Source organism: Ipomoea triloba, chromosome 9 (assembly GCF_003576645.1).
Source record: "Ipomoea triloba cultivar NCNSP0323 chromosome 9, ASM357664v1".
NCBI lineage: Eukaryota > Viridiplantae > Streptophyta > Magnoliopsida > Solanales > Convolvulaceae > Ipomoea > Ipomoea triloba.
The window spans coordinates 4,620,966-4,637,419 of record NC_044924.1 but is presented as its reverse complement, the minus strand read 5'-3'; the positions used below and the strand labels follow the sequence as shown (position 1 = coordinate 4,637,419).

Sequence of the window (16,454 nt, the reverse complement as noted above, 5' to 3'; positions counted from 1 at the left end):
TATATATATATATATATATATATATATATATATATATATATATATATATATATATATATATATATATATATATAAATTAACATGAACCCCAAATTTTTGCAACCTTGTGTGGCGACTAGGGGTGTAAATGAGCCGAGCGGTTCGCGAGCTGCTCGCGAACCGCTTGGTCAAAGCTCAGCTCGAGCTCGGACAAATTCGAGCTCGAACCGAGCTCGAGCGGCTCATTTAGCAAACGAGTCGAGCTCGAGCTCTAATATCTTAGGCTCGTGGCTCTACGAGCTGCTCGCGAGCCATATATATATATATAATAATATTATTATTAATAATAAAATTTATAAAATTAAAATTTGAAATACTAAAATTTTAAAATCAAATAGGTTAAATTTGAGCTCAAAATTGAACTCAAATTCGAATTCGAACATGAATTCGAGCTTGAATTCAAGCTCGAACTCGAGCTTGAGATCGAGCCCGAGCTCGAGCTCAAACAAATGAGCTGCTCGCGAGCAGCTCGAAAATTGTTGAGCTCGAATTCGAGCATCAGTTCTCAAGCTCGATCGAACTCGAGCTCGAGCAGGGCCTTCATTTATAATGAGATTTACACCCCTAGTCGCGACCTTGGCGGCCTGGCCGCACATGCATGCGTTTTATAATGAGATTTTGGTAGTTAAAAATTGGCAACTTGGGATTTGTTTATTTATTTATTTTTAACCATTAAAGGCCAAAATCAAATTGCCCAACACAATACATTAAATATATCATAACAAGTACGAAGTAATTTTTTAGAGGATAACCCAATCAAGTTGATTGAATAATTAGTGGGTAGAGATACCTATTAGGATTTTTGCTGCACTTATGATCACAAAACGAGCATCACCATTACACAATAAATGTTCAGATGATTACACTACATTAATAGACGGTGCAGTACAATACAAGTGAATACACTACTGGACTATATTTCCTGGGGATCTTTAGGCTTTGCAGTAGCACAAACATCCCTAAGTTGTGGAGAAGTAAACGGACCATCAAGCAAGTCAATGGAAATCAATCTATACGCCGCCTCGGTCAAGTGAGGGCCGTCCCAATCAATGTATGTGGAGGGATCAGAACACGCAGTGGAAGGTGGTATGCCACATTCTGCCGAGGAGTTGTAGTTGTAAGGCCCCCCACCTCCACAGCAGGCATTTAGGCACTTGGGATCTCCAACAAATCCTGCAAAAATTATGTTATAGTTTGGCCAACGTTAGCGTGCACGCAATTAGGTTAGGGTTTATGGTTACCATGTTTTCGTGGAGAGCGGTAGAGTTTCATGGCAGCGTTATAGTAATCAGCATAGATAATTAAGACGTTGGGGTGTTGTTTCTGGATGTGGTGCAGTTGGGTTATAAGTAGCTGGTTGTGAAATTCTGCTAATTTATTCATCCAAATAAGACAACCAGTTTCTAGGTCGTAATCATCCTTGCTAAAAGTGCTTAGGAACTGTGATAGAGTGACTGCTAAGCATCCGTCTGGCATCTCCCCAGGAACCATGATTGTCTTGGCTCCAACTTCAATCAATTCCTTCAATTTTAATCAAATTTAACAATCTAATTAAGGTGACATTAATCGTAAACATGAAAATGTGTATACAAGAACAACCCAAATTGATCTGTTGGTATAATATTTATATACTTTCATTGACTTTTTTATTTGAACTGGTCAATCATGACAAACTAAGCTGATTTATTGATTAGGGTTACAAAATAAGGTTTATCTTTAAGTACCTTAACGGCTGAGGCAATGGCGTCAACAACCTTGGGTGCAAATGACCAAACCTCTTCTATGGTGCTTCCTTGGAAAAGTGCATGCCGATAATCGTTGCCTCCGAAAGGTCCCAGAATAAAGAGTGAACCCTCAAATAGATCTCCGCAATCTGCACAAATAATTTTATTTGCTTACTGAAAAATTAATGAAATCAAATCTAGTTCTGTGCCGATCATGTAGTCTGGCCGTCACCAACAAACCAATATATATATATATATATCCGCGCAACCAAACACTACATACATTTTTACATCATTTGAATTGGCATTAAATAGATCTCGATAAAAATCATATAAAAGCTTATCGTGTATGTCATGGGAGGTGTTACTTCTAGCACATGAACAAACAATAAAAATTTTGTTCGAATCCAAAGATAGGAAACACCTGCAGAAAAATATACAAGTATGTATATATATATATATATATATATATATATATATATATATATATATATATATATATATATATATATATATATATATAAAAGAAGTATATGGTGTTTATAGTTGACTCAAATAAATAAATAAAAAGTTAATAAATAGCTTCAGAATCCAACAAGTGATTACTAAAGTAGGGTGATCTTAATTATACAGCTGGCTGAGCATGTGATTAAATGGACAAGTATGTGCAGGAATCTTTATACTAGTCATATCAATTTCACAATCAGATTGTGTGGGGCATGCTTTACTTTTGCACGTATTTTTAGGAAGTAGGGAGAATAATGTTTGTTTTCCTATTTTGCCCTCAACTTGCCTATGTGACATGTGTGTTGACTTTTTACTAAAAATAGAAAAGGATTGTCCTTTGCACATTTCTCTAGAAAAGTTAGGAGAAATAATTCGGGGGAGTTTGCTTCGTAGAAAGGGGAATGGTTGATATGAATAGGCACATTTCTCCAGAAAAGTTAAAAGTATAATTATATTAAAAATTTCAAATCGAAGGATATTTTGGAAAAAATAGAAATGTAGTAGTGTTTATTTTAGGAAAGTGGATAATAATTTGAAACGGATAAAAAGAAAAATAAGATATAAATAAAATAAGACGGAGGGAATATTTTGTTTAACACATGGTACACTTTGACAATCAGGCGTTCACTATAACGCCTTCGCACGCATTGTCTAATTGCTTGCAAGTAAACTTTGTAGACTATTTTATGCGGGAAAATGTTACATTTACTCTAATTTTTAACTCTCAATTTTTACTTTCTAGCACAAAATCTTCAAGTAAACATTTGTATTGAGACCCACATTGAAAAAGTAGCTTATCAGATCCCGCCACATCAGGGAGTAAAATTGAGAGTACATAGTAAACTCTTTTATCCAACTACCTTTTTCTTATGCTTACCAAAAAAAAAAAAAAAAAAAAAAAAAAACTAAGGTGACTCTCAAGTGAGAATATCTTATAGATCCTTTTATGTGAGACCGAAAAACTATAATATTAATCAGAAATAAATTAATTATTACGTATATAATAAACAAATGTGAAACATTTAAATTAAAATTTAATTTAATTGCAATACTTATTAGGACAAATTAATTATTAATTATAGGGAATTGATTATTATTTATAAGGTAAATTGCAATACTTATTAAAAAAATACAATACTTTTTATTTTAAAATCAAAATATAATATTTAAGAGTTAAAAAGTTACTTTAAAAAAAAACTATAATACTTATAAAAAATTCAATCACCCTCATATATAAGTAGATATGACCACGATTTGGTTTGAACCTGACGGTGTAAACTGAATCGTGCACGGTTAGAACTGAAATAGAACCGATTATACGAATCCGGTTCCAAAACCGTGAAAAAAATAAAAAAGCAAAAAAAAATACACATGCATAATGCATTATGACTTCTGAAGCCACTACCAAGCACCAATATAGATATATATATATACATATATATATATATATATATATATATATATATATATATATATATATATATATACACACACACATACATATATGTATATATACACATACATATATGTATATATACACATACATATATGTGTATATATACATATATATGTATATATATGTATAATGACTTCTGAAGCCACTACCAAACGCCAATACATATATATATATTACGGAGTATATATTTTGTATATATATATATATATATATATATATTACATATTATACATATATATTTGATATATAGTAAATAACAAAGCATATTATATATATATATATATATATATATATATATATATATATATATATACACTAAATAACAAAATATTAAAAAAATAAAAGTTTGAACAGACAGTTCTAATCGTAACTGTTGGTTCATGAACTATCAACAAGAACTTTAATATAAGGTTTCGGTTTCGGTTTGACCATTTGAGAAAACGGAACCTTAGTCATAGCTATGTGTATGGATTCATGAGATTGTCTCATACAGTATTTTATCAAAAATAATTATAATAATAGTAATAATAACAACAACATATGCACAAAGGGTCACACTTGTGTGAGACCGTCTCACGCATCTTTATTCGCGAGACCGTCTCACGCATTCTTATTCGTGAACGGGTCGGGTCGGGTTGAATATACGTGCAAGTGTCATATTTATATGCTCAAATATATTACTAATAAGCAATACAACATTTTTCATAATAAGTAATGTTGACAAATGCTCATACTTATAAGGAAAAATATAATAGTTTTAAATTAAAATTAAAAGTATGATAATTTCCATTAAAAGTATTACAATTACCATTATAAGTAACAAAAAATTTATTCCTAATTAGTATTGTATTATAAATATTACATTTTCATCTCAATTCGACCCGTCTCGTGGTGAGACGGTTTTACACAAATTTTTGCCATGTAAGAATCCCGGGAAACTTGTAATATATTTGTATTTGTTTCGCTCAAAACGTACAAAATAATGATTGTGAATCTTGAAAATTTTGTGATAATTCTAACGAAGAGAAAAGTCAACTTTTGATGTCTCTAATTATTTTATTTTTTTAAAGTATGTTTTGTCAGTGTCATCACAATACTGTGATTGAGCACGGGCTCCCACAGTCCCACTATACTTACTTGAACGTGTAGTGCACAAAGATGGCAGCATGTCTTTGAACCAATTCAACTGAACTCTCATGGAAACATTGGTATAAATATTGCTAATCCCTCTTTCTTCATAGAATGAACTGTCCAGCGCCGCCGCTCCGACGAACGCGAAATTCACACCTCCCTTTGTATCAATGCCGCCCAAAAGTGCTCCGGCCGACGGTGGCAGCAATGGAAGCCCAAAGCGTTCAGCTGCCAACAACAATCCTTTGCTCGTTAATAAATAACAGAGAGCAAATACTAATTTTCGTCCCATGAATATTAACAGAATGACAGTTAACAATTTTAGACTTTTAGTCCACATATTTTAGTTGGAGATGTGATCGCTGAGCGATTGGCCAAGCTCAGAGAGACGTTGCTTTTGAATGCCCACACGGTCTGACCAATTTTGGTATGAAAATAATAGTCAGTGGTAATTAAACATCTAGACTAAAACTGTGGTTTTGTTAATATTGGTATGACCAAAATTAGTATATCTAGACTAAAATTGTAGTTTTGTTAATACTGGTATGACCAAAATTGATATTTGTTTATAACAGAGTTATCTGGCACTTAATTTTTGTAATATATACTCACCAATGAAGTCTATAATTAGGCGGCCGTCGGAGCAGCGGCCGGTGGGGTGGCCGAAGAAGGTTTCCCCGTAAGGCGGAAGTCCCATGTGGGGAATATCGTTAGAGGGAGAGAGGAGTAGGTGGTTTCCGGTATCGGTGACGGAATCGCCGAAGCCAAAAATTGCCGTATAGCATCCCACCGCCGGTGTAAGTAGAATGGAGAGAATGAAAAGGATATGCATAGTCATGATATCAGCTAAACTACAATACAAGGAACGTAACCAATTACAAAAGAGAGACAAAAAGATAAAGGTGACCAGGGAACTTGATCATGAGTGGTAGCTCTACTTTCCATCTTATTGGCATTATTTATAGGCATTCATCAGGGTAAATAAACGAGGATAGATACTGTATCATAATTAAGGATTTTTCTTTTTAATTTTTATTTTTGACTTTTACAGCACTGTCTAGTTTTCATTTTTCACTGAACAACTGAGAATTATGTTTATTTATTTTTTTTCAATTTATGAAATGGATAGGGGTCAAATTAATCAATGAATTACATGCAAAAAATACAATTAATTAAGGTATCTAATTATTTTAAAAAGAAGTACAATTTGCCCATGAAACACATTAAACCCGTGCTATTGAACCAAAATCATATGTTATGTTGATTAATTACCGGGTACTGACATTTTCTTTAGTTCTAATTTTTTTAATTAATAAATTTGACATTCATGCCAACATTCTCTTCATACTTGGAGAAGGCAAATTTTACTATAGACCGCGCATCAAAATAATGTCGTTTTGATTAATGAAAACAGACGGATGAAACGGCCTCCGTTCCGCGTCATTCACTTTCAGTTTATATACACTGTAGTTACATTTCAACACAACTGTAGTTTCTTTTCGATATAACTGCAGTTTTATTCGATATTATACACTCAAATATGTGAACATGTTATTTAGTTTCCTTTCAACACAACTACAATTTCTTTTATAATACACTGCAGTTACATTTCAACACAACTACGATATCATTTCGATATAACTACAGTTTTATTGGACAATATACACAAAAAAATAATTTCGATATAACTACAGTTTTATTGGACAATATACACAAAAAATGTGAAATTGTTATTCAGTATAAATTTATATACACTGCAGTTACATTTCAACACAACTACAGTTACATTTCGATATAACTACAATTTCATTCGATAATATAAAAACAAATGTGAGGCAGTATCATTTGAGATGAACTGTAGTATCGGTTACGGAGATTTACATCATCCGTTTCTCCACTTATTGAAATGACCTTTTTTTGTGACCATGATCCACGGTATAACGATGGTTTGGAGACGGGTAAAAATCAGAACTAGAGAGTAGAGGCCATGAAAATCAAAAGTTTTTGTTTCCTGTGCAGACATTACTCATGTAATCATGTTTAACGAAAGTGGAGGTCCAGGAGTTACGGATGTGTAGGTATTGGAGCTACGTGGATGTGGTGCTTAGTTACTAGTAGGAAATTTTTTAGTTCTCCGTCACATTTTACCTGTCATGTTCACTATTCACCAGTCAATTCTGATCTTTTCTCTTATTGTTTATTTTATTTAGTATTTTTTAAATGTTTTTAATTTTTTCTTTTGTATTTAATAGTACTTTTATGTAGCTTGTAAATATATAAATTTTATATACTCATACTAAACCTAACATTATAAAAATCTGAATTAAAAATAATTTTAGTCAGGCCTCGTTAACCAAATCAGTGTTAAACATTACAACACCAATACATGGATCTGGTCAGACCGATTCCGACGTTACGTGAAGCTGATTTCGGATCGTGCAATAGTGCTTTGAGTCTATTTGTGATTTATATTATGTTTTATTCCCCTTTTTTATCAGTTAGCTTTTGTAGCCTATATATATAGGCCAAATGTTAATGCTATTTAAATATGAGACATAATGCAGTATTGTCTTCTTCCTTTGGTCTCTTGTGAGTGCTCTATAACCAGACACTGACATATCAAATTGGACGGAGGGTAATTTTATTTTTTCAATTCAGTGTTTACGGGAATAAAATTAACAAAGAAATCAAATAAAAACTGAACATATTTAGGATGCAATATCATCTGAAAACTGACAGCTCAATGCATTACCTAAAGTTTTCTAGCTATTTGGTCCAGTCACACGATTTTTGTTTGTTTCATAAGCTAATTGCATTATTTTTTTAGTTGAATGGCTTAATTACATTTTTGAATAATTTAGTGGTTAATTTGACATTTATTTCTTTTTTTCAAAAATGAAATTATTTTAGAGCTCAATTGTTTAATTCGATTGTATCAACTTGTGTTGGTGCCGAATTGGGGAAGATGGCATCTAATCTTTTTATATAATAATATTTAAAAGTTGTGTTATTTTTGAAACCCAATATCTTATTAGTTTTAGTTATGCTAAATTTAGCTGAAAATATTTAGCTAAATATATATTTACACTTTATAAATTATCATTTTTTTTAATCGTATATGGGCACTAATTAGACCAAATTTGATCTTTTTGCACATGAGACACTATCAACAAAAAAGAAGCGAACAAGCAATGAAAACGAAGATAATGACAAGCCTATTCAGAAACGAATTAACAAAACTTAAAGTAATTCCAACTAAAAGTAGTATCTACTACATCGCTAATATCATACAAACTACAATAAGTATTTAGATAATTGTTTTTAGAAAAATTCAAATTAAACATTAATTTTAATGTAAACTATAATGAACTTCTCTTATATAATCTTGCATGTTTTGAATGCAACTAACCCTATTACATTGTAGTATATGTTCATCTATACTTTCTCAACCTATTGAAACACAAAGAGTCAATATCGCATCTACTGAGACTCGATCTCATGACCTCCCATATATGAGAGTAATTACATGTCATATAATCTTGCATTGATATACTTTGAATAAATTATTTAAATACAAAATTAGGTATTATATCAGTCGCACAATACTTGTGTAAAACTAGTGTATTATATAAGCAATATGTTTTTTTTTAAAATAATTTGGTAATTCGTTTCATCACATAAAAAATTCAATACACTAATACAATAATACTAAATACACATATGGATATTTTAAGGACCGCAGACAACCTCTTTCGGAGTTACCCTTCTCTCGTATACTGGAGATTTCTTGGTAGCCAAAAATGACCCACTACACTGCCTAGACGATCCCCATTTAGTGAAAGCCTTAGCTATAAAGGAAGCTTTAACTTGGCTCAAAGATGAAGGATGGCAAGCAATTACCATAGAGTCGGATTACCTCAAAGTATGTCAACTTCTAAAGGTTCCATCCCGTGGTCATTCCTACGTTGGATGTTGTTAATCAGACAGTGTCAGTGAATGTGCTTAGCAGGTTGGTCTCTCGGTCTGGAACGATCATGTTCCTTCTTGTATTTAACATTTTTTCCCATTTACGGGAAAAAGAAATAATGAGATGCGTGCAAGAGGATTTGAACCACAGACCGCTTAGGGAGGCAACACTATTTACCCATGTTTTATTTTTTCTCCACTTAGAGAAATCTAAAATTGTTTTCTCCAAAAACATAGATAAAGTAAAGATTGTAGAGAAGATAGGAAACTGAAAATTTGATTTTAGTAAACAAGGTTTCTATTTTGATTTTTTTTTTTCACTTCTCCAATTATTTTTTCGGATATCCTCCAATTTTTCAAGGTAGGTAAACAACCCCTTAATTTTTATATTGTAATTAATGCTTTTACAATTTTTCCACGGTAAACAACCCTTATTTTTTATATTGTAATTCAAGCTTTTACTTTCAAGTTATTTCACGGTAAATACATGTTTTCATATTCTTCCTACATGAATAAAACTTTATTTATCTTCCTGCATCTACACCACAAACACTTACCATTTCTCATAGCTTTATAATCTCAACCGATAATTTTGAAAGAGCAAGAGACTTAAATTATAAAATTATATAATAGACTTCTTAAAACACATAAAAGCCAATATATAATATAAAAAAAAATTAAAATGATAAAACAAAATGTGGATGAAATTTGCTGGTCACTCCTTACGAAAAAGTATACCCAACATTAGGGCAAACAATAATACAGCAGAGCCAGGGCCCAGGTACAGCTCCTAATTTTTTATTTATTTATTTATTTTATTTTTTTTGAGAAAACAGCTCCTAATTATTATGCATTCGAGAATAATAATAATAATATCATATGCACACATCCCTAAGCCAGGTCCCCACACTCTTCCTCGTCAGGGTCCCAAGGCTCAGCTCCAAAAACGTACTGTACTTGTTTTTTTTTTTTGAAAATGACGTACTGTACTTGTTGTGTTCAACATTTTAGGTAATGACTCGTCAACTTAGTCACAGTTGGAGGAGTGGGTGTGATACTTAAATTCAAGAAACATTTCAAAGTCATAAGTATTCTTTATAATAAACGAATGCATTAGAATATAAAATATTATTAATTGTAATATTTATAATTGAAATTGTGATGATTATAAAATGTAATTTTAATGTAAATATTGTAATACTTATACTGAAATGTTATTTATAAAAGAAATTGTTATATTACTTTTTATATACAATAAATATACTATATAATAATAATAATAATTATTATTATTATTATTATTATTATTATTTTTATTATTATTATCGTCGTAGTCGTCGTTACTACATAAGTATATCAGTGTTGGATAATTTTGCAATTTGAATGTTTATTTCAATTCTATTCTTTAATCTAATAACCAAATACCATAATACATTTCATGGATCTATTTCTTACACAAAATCAAATAATGGAATTGAATTCCTATTATATTCCTTAAATATTCCATTTCCAATGGACTTTGGTACATATTTCCCCTTTTTTTAAGCAAGTTCATATTGCCTCATAATTAATTACATGAACCAAACATGTTCTTAGATTGTTAGTCAGTAAATTTTCATCACATGGCATGATTTTATTGATAAAAAAAAAAAGAAATGGATAAAAGTTATAAATTACTTTTTAAATTTTGTTATGAAATGAACCAAATATACCCCGTAAATAGAGATAAAAATATAGTGAAAATGGAGTTATGCATACTACAACTCTCTTCAAAACTAGAAAAATAAAAATGAAATAATGTTTTATTGAGATTATGAAAATTTATAGGAGGAATCATTTTCAAAATATGAAAATGCTAACCCTCGAACATATTATACATACCTCATAAATTGAATGCAATATAAAGGGGGAAAAAAAAAGGGAAAAATGAAAAATCATCCCTAAAACCAATCACGAGTAATGGGTGTGGTAGGTGTGATGTCCCAAAACTTGTGGACAAGAAAGTTGTTATATAAATACAACATCAATCTTAATATTCACAAAAGTATCGTGACATCTTCAATACTTGAGATTTTTTCTTAATTTTTTGTGGGTCTCAGCTTCCACATCTTCATTCACTATCTCGATTACTCAACCAAAAGGACTTTTCTCCCCTTTAATTTTAAATTGTTTTTAATTTTTTATGAATTCACCATTTTACTCAACTATATTTTTATTATTTATTTATCTATTATCATTCTAAAAATTATAATTGTAGTTATAATTATAAAATTAGTAACATTATTTAATTAAATTAATAATAATAAATTTAATAACAATATTAAATTTAAAAATTAAATAAAAATAAATTTAACAATATTAATTTAATTAATAAATTTAATAACAATATTAACAAGTTAATAAAATTAAATTACAAATTATTTTAAAAAAAAAAAAAAGCAATTACAACAAGAAGCTGGGCCCGTAAAGACCGTTACATTTTTTTTTTTTATTTCTTGGCAGATTCTTTTTTTTTTTTTCCTTTTTTAGTTTCTTGGTAGATTCTCTTTTTTTGTATTTTTGTTTTTATTTTTATTATCCGTCCTCTATCCCTAGTTGGCACATAAAAAATCACAAAAAATTCAATGATATTGAGGATGCTCTAAGGAATCTGTCTTGTACAATTTGTCGAAGTCGTATGAATTTGTCAAATTTTTTTTAGTACTACTGTAGTATATGTTCATACATATTTTGTTAATATATTGAAGCGCATAAAGATCGTCCATGCCCCCATTAACGTTTGAATCTATGACCTCTTATTTAAGAAAATCACAACGATATTATAGTTCATTTCAATTTATGTATATACATAGTACCTTAATTTATGGTTGGCAAGTTGGCCTTAGCTTGTTGTAATAACACATGCCACTGCTCATGCATTGATTACAACTACGACCGACTGTATGTCTTGTTGGGTGCAAGTAAAGTTTATTGACTATTTTATCCAGTAACCTCTCTTTTTTTTTTTCTTTTTTTTTTTCTATGCTCACACGTACTTGACAACGTTTGGTAGATGGAAAAGTTCAAAATTTTTTAAAAATTTAAAAGATTGAAAAATTATCTCTATTTTGGTGTAATTTTTGAGGCAAGAAATTTCGGAATAGTTGAGAATCAAATTTCATGATATAAAGAAAAGTAAATTCTACTTAGGGGTATTTTTTTCTCAAGTGACTGAAAATCCTACCAAATTTATTCAATTACGTATTTATCTTTTTTGGCGCAACGTTAAAATTAAATCTCTTATAAATATAAGAAATAAATTTATTTGTAGTTTCTCTCACCATTACACATTTTTTATCAAAGAAATTTATATCCAAGTATGTCTTCTCGTTGTTTAATTTCTATACATATAGTAGTTCGCGTATACATTCCTTGTGTGTGTGTGTCTATATATATGGTCTAATTTTCGTGCGGAAAAAAGTTTCCCGTGCGAACGTGCGGTCATTCACCATTAGGTATGCAAGAATGTACCACATATTTAGGAATGCACCGATGGTATATATTTGTGTTGAATTTGTGCATTTCATCCTGGTACATTTCTGAATACGTTGGGGTGTTTTTATGCATACCTAATAGTGCCTAATGCCATATCTATGTATTTATGCATATCTAAGTAGTTGTGCATATCTAAGTAGTTGACGAAAGCGTCCATGGCTACAGTCATCTCAAACCTAATGCCATATCTATGATAAAGGGTCACTTTTGTCTCGTAGGAAGGTAATGTATTAGTTAAATGTTTTATTTATAATAAGGTAACTTGGAAGTTGGAACCAATAATTCTCATTAATAACCCTTTTAACTTCTATATATTTATAAAAATATATAATAATGCGTTAGAAAATTTGAAATATTATATTATTGATAAAAAGTAAGGAGGTAGCAAGGTGTGTGACATGGACATTTAATAATGATGAAATAGAATTCGTGACATGATAATAACAATGTAATGTTGTCGGTGATAGAGTGGATGTCAATATAATAAAAGGAATAAAAATAGCTGCCAACTATTATATAGTGTAATGATACCTCTATTATCATTCTAAAATTGTTGCCATAAGATCGAACCCCAGTGGCAGTCTATTGGTTCTTTGGACAGTATTCAAAAATTAAAAAATAAAAATAAAAAAACAAAGAAAGAAAAGAACAAATGTAGCTTTATTTAAAAATTATAATTTTTGGAAAAAATAAAAGAATCAATGGCTACCACGACTCCACGAGAGTTCAATCTTGTAACCACTTATTTAGAATTATAATAAAATTGTATCACATTACATACTAGTTGGCTAATAAATACGGAGTACTTTTCTTCATTGAAAAAATAAATAAATTTTATTTATATTGAATGACAACTAATAAATACTTTTTTTTTTGTTTTTATTTTTCTCCTTTTTGTAAATCCTATTTTGATAGGGATTCTCATTCTCTAGAATCAGAAGTACATTTCCATAAAAGTCACCTACCACAGCTTCACCTACCAGGTTAGTTTGTGGAAGGGAATTTTGTTCACCAACTTGCGGAAACCAACCTACACGTTTTTTATGGCAAAATCAATAAAGTAAAGATGTGAACTTTTTTATTTTTATGTCTTTGGGGGTGTTTGGTTATTTCTTTGTGGGTGTTTGGTTATTGGCTTATCAGTCAAATTTTAACTTATTTGATCAAGTTTAGCTGTTTGATCTACCAATAAGTTATTTTGAAGTGTTTGATAAATGACTTATTGGTTTTGGCTTATTTGGCCAATAAGCTGAAAATTGAAAAGCTAATGAATGTAGCTTTTTCTATTAGCTTGTTGGGATCAATGAGTATATTGACTATTTTATTCTTTGAAATCAATGAAATTTACTTATAAATGGGTGGTGGGTTTGTTATTTTATAATAATAATAATAATAATAATAATAATAATAATAATAATAATAATAATAATAATAATAAAAACAACGGGTGATGGGTTTGTCATTTTTAATAATAATAATAATAATAATAATAATAAAATTGAAAATAATTAATAAAAATGTTTTAGAATATAATTTAATAAGAGTTAAATAAACAAAAATAATTAACTTATGTTCTTAAAAAACTATAGATGGATGATACCCAAATTTTATAATTATTTATTAATAAGAGTTTATCTTCTTGTTATATTTAAAGGTTGAAATAATACAATACACGCATACCCTTAAATGTTATTTTACATTCAATCTACTACTAGTAAAAAAGCTAATTTACCAAACAGTTTTTTTATAACCAGCTGGTCAAACCAGTTAACGTAATCAGCCATCAACTACTAGCTAAACCAATAAGCTATCAACCTTTTGCCAAACACCCCCTTTAACATATATTCCTTATCACTTTTGGTTCACGGGGACTTGAATGGAATAACTTTCTAAAATATAAATATTATAATTACATATTAAGTCTTTTTTTTTAATTATTATTCTCAAGAATGAACTTTTTTTTTTTTTTGCGAAGAAAATAACTACTTCAAGCTAAGAGATAATTCTTCAAAATTTGTCTCGTGAATCAAATATGCTATAAATCCCTAAAAGAGCTGCAAAACCGAGCTAAAGAAATAAAGGGGATATTATGCTCTCTATGACTCTATCGGAGGAAAAATGAAAACTGATTAGCATTGTATTTCATCAGTATAGATGTTGATTTAGATTATAAACGGTAATTAGAGCATCTACATCTGTGCATCTTTAATGCATATTGGAATAGTAAATGCTTATGTTGAAGGGAGGTAGAAGTGAGAGAAATGGAGAGAGAAAAAATGAGATTGTTATGCAAAGACCACATTTTGGAATAGTAGCACTGTCCTTTCGGATTCCAATAACACACACAACGCCTCGCGTCAGGCGCACATTAATGCACTGCACGCGCCCGCTGGCGCGTCAGGCGCGCCTAACATCAGCTATTTTTTTTTCTAAATATAATTTGTTTTTTTTTCTTCCACCCTCACATTCTCTTTCCTAATCACACTCACAAAAACTCCTCAATTACCGCAAAAAAACTCCATTGATAAGGATGCTCTTAGGAATAGACATGGCTCTTTTGGTTTAGAGGAAAGCATGTGGTCACTATTCAAAAGTGTACTTTGAGTGAAGTCCATCATATAACTTTATTTATAAAAATGTGCGCTCTGGATGAAATCTGATGCATGACTCTACCTGTGATAAAGTAGAAAGTAAACTAGTTTACGTTACTCATAAATAAACTATTCAAGGTTAATAGAAAGCTCTCATAGAGAGTTAAATTTAAACATTGAAATTATTAAATCATTTGTTAAACTAACTTGATTGATGTTACTCCAAATTAGAGTTGACTCTGGCTCTGTTATATTACTCGCTGGTATAATTTTATTATTACTAATTCCTACCCCGTCATATAATGAGTAAGCATTTTAAATCCTAGGGATCCTAAATGGCGAAAAAAGAGTAATTAATGTGTCATTTTAACCTAGGGATCCTAAATGGCGAAAATAAAGTAATTTCTATCCGGACTTTTTTTTTTTTTTTTTGGAAACACTATCCGGACATATTTGGAATTTGAAATTGAGTGCATTTGTTAGCGTACTGCATTCATAGTACGGAGTATCTATTATCTCGTGTCAGTTTGCATGATAAAAAGAATGGCCACGATACACAACTTCAACCAACCAATCCCTCATCCTTAACAGCACATTTGCTTATTCATGAAAAATCGCAAACTCACATTCTAAGCTAGCCAAAATAATCTTTTTTTCCAAAAGGATAAATTCCTAACCCCAAAGGGCCCCACGCCTCTGCTCGACAGAACATAAGATTTAAATAGGTTAGCCCCTCACTTTGAGAGGTTGCTCCAACACTGCGCTGGTAAAACTCGATTATTGATCTTTTTTCTCAAATCGCACTCGTGTTATCAATTGAGTTGCCCATGCGGGCTAGCCAAAACAATCTTGTAGATATAAAATGGTGATAGCTATCTTTACCTCGAAGATGGGAATCATGGGATAGAGATTCATGAAAGGGATTGTACATAATATAAAGCCGACCTAAAACGACGTACTCCATCGAAACTAGATTTATGAAAAACGTTGTGACCCAGCAATCATGGAACGTCCACCTACCGGTGAGGTTAGTTTGATGAATGGCTTTTGTTCACGAACTTGTGAAAACCAATTTGGTTAATAAACTAAATATTCCATCAATATGCAGATCTCCCCTTTATTTTAATTTACTTGTACCCAAGGGTGTGTATTAATTAAATACTGCATTGTGGCCTCAGTCGTCAAATGCTCACAATCGACCAGTTTAAATTAAAAAAACCAATAGGGTTTCATTCCCAGTGGGGATGTTAAAGCTTTAATTTTTAGATCCGTGTAATGTGTCATCAACATCGTTGAATTGAGAATATGTCGTGCAAAAATTTAACAAAGTGGATGACACAATTGTAATTTCATTTAGACTTGATTGGATTTATTCAGAATTTTCGGCTATTTGAGCTATATCATTTAATATATTAAACCCCAACAACAACCTTAGAAAATTGATGGGAAACATTGATCTTGAAAAGTGAGTACAATCGAATCTACTTAAGACTAAGTAGTAGTGTC

The 16,454-nt window shown here is 30.7% G+C and overlaps 1 protein-coding gene across 1 annotated transcript; it reads right to left on the bottom strand.

Annotated features, from left to right (window-relative positions):
* Positions 1-785: 785 nt before the first annotated feature.
* LOC116030828 (GDSL esterase/lipase At1g28580-like) lies at positions 786-5,771 on the bottom strand. The gene is made up of 5 exons (XM_031273171.1): positions 5,470-5,771; positions 4,864-5,085; positions 1,764-1,912; positions 1,281-1,560; positions 786-1,212 (listed from the first exon to the last, which is right to left on the bottom strand). The coding sequence occupies exons 1-5, from the start codon at positions 5,693-5,695 to the stop codon at positions 953-955; spliced, it is 1,137 nt and encodes a 378-aa protein (XP_031129031.1). The 5' UTR covers positions 5,696-5,771; the 3' UTR covers positions 786-952.
* Between the last annotated feature and the right edge of the window lie 10,683 nt (positions 5,772-16,454).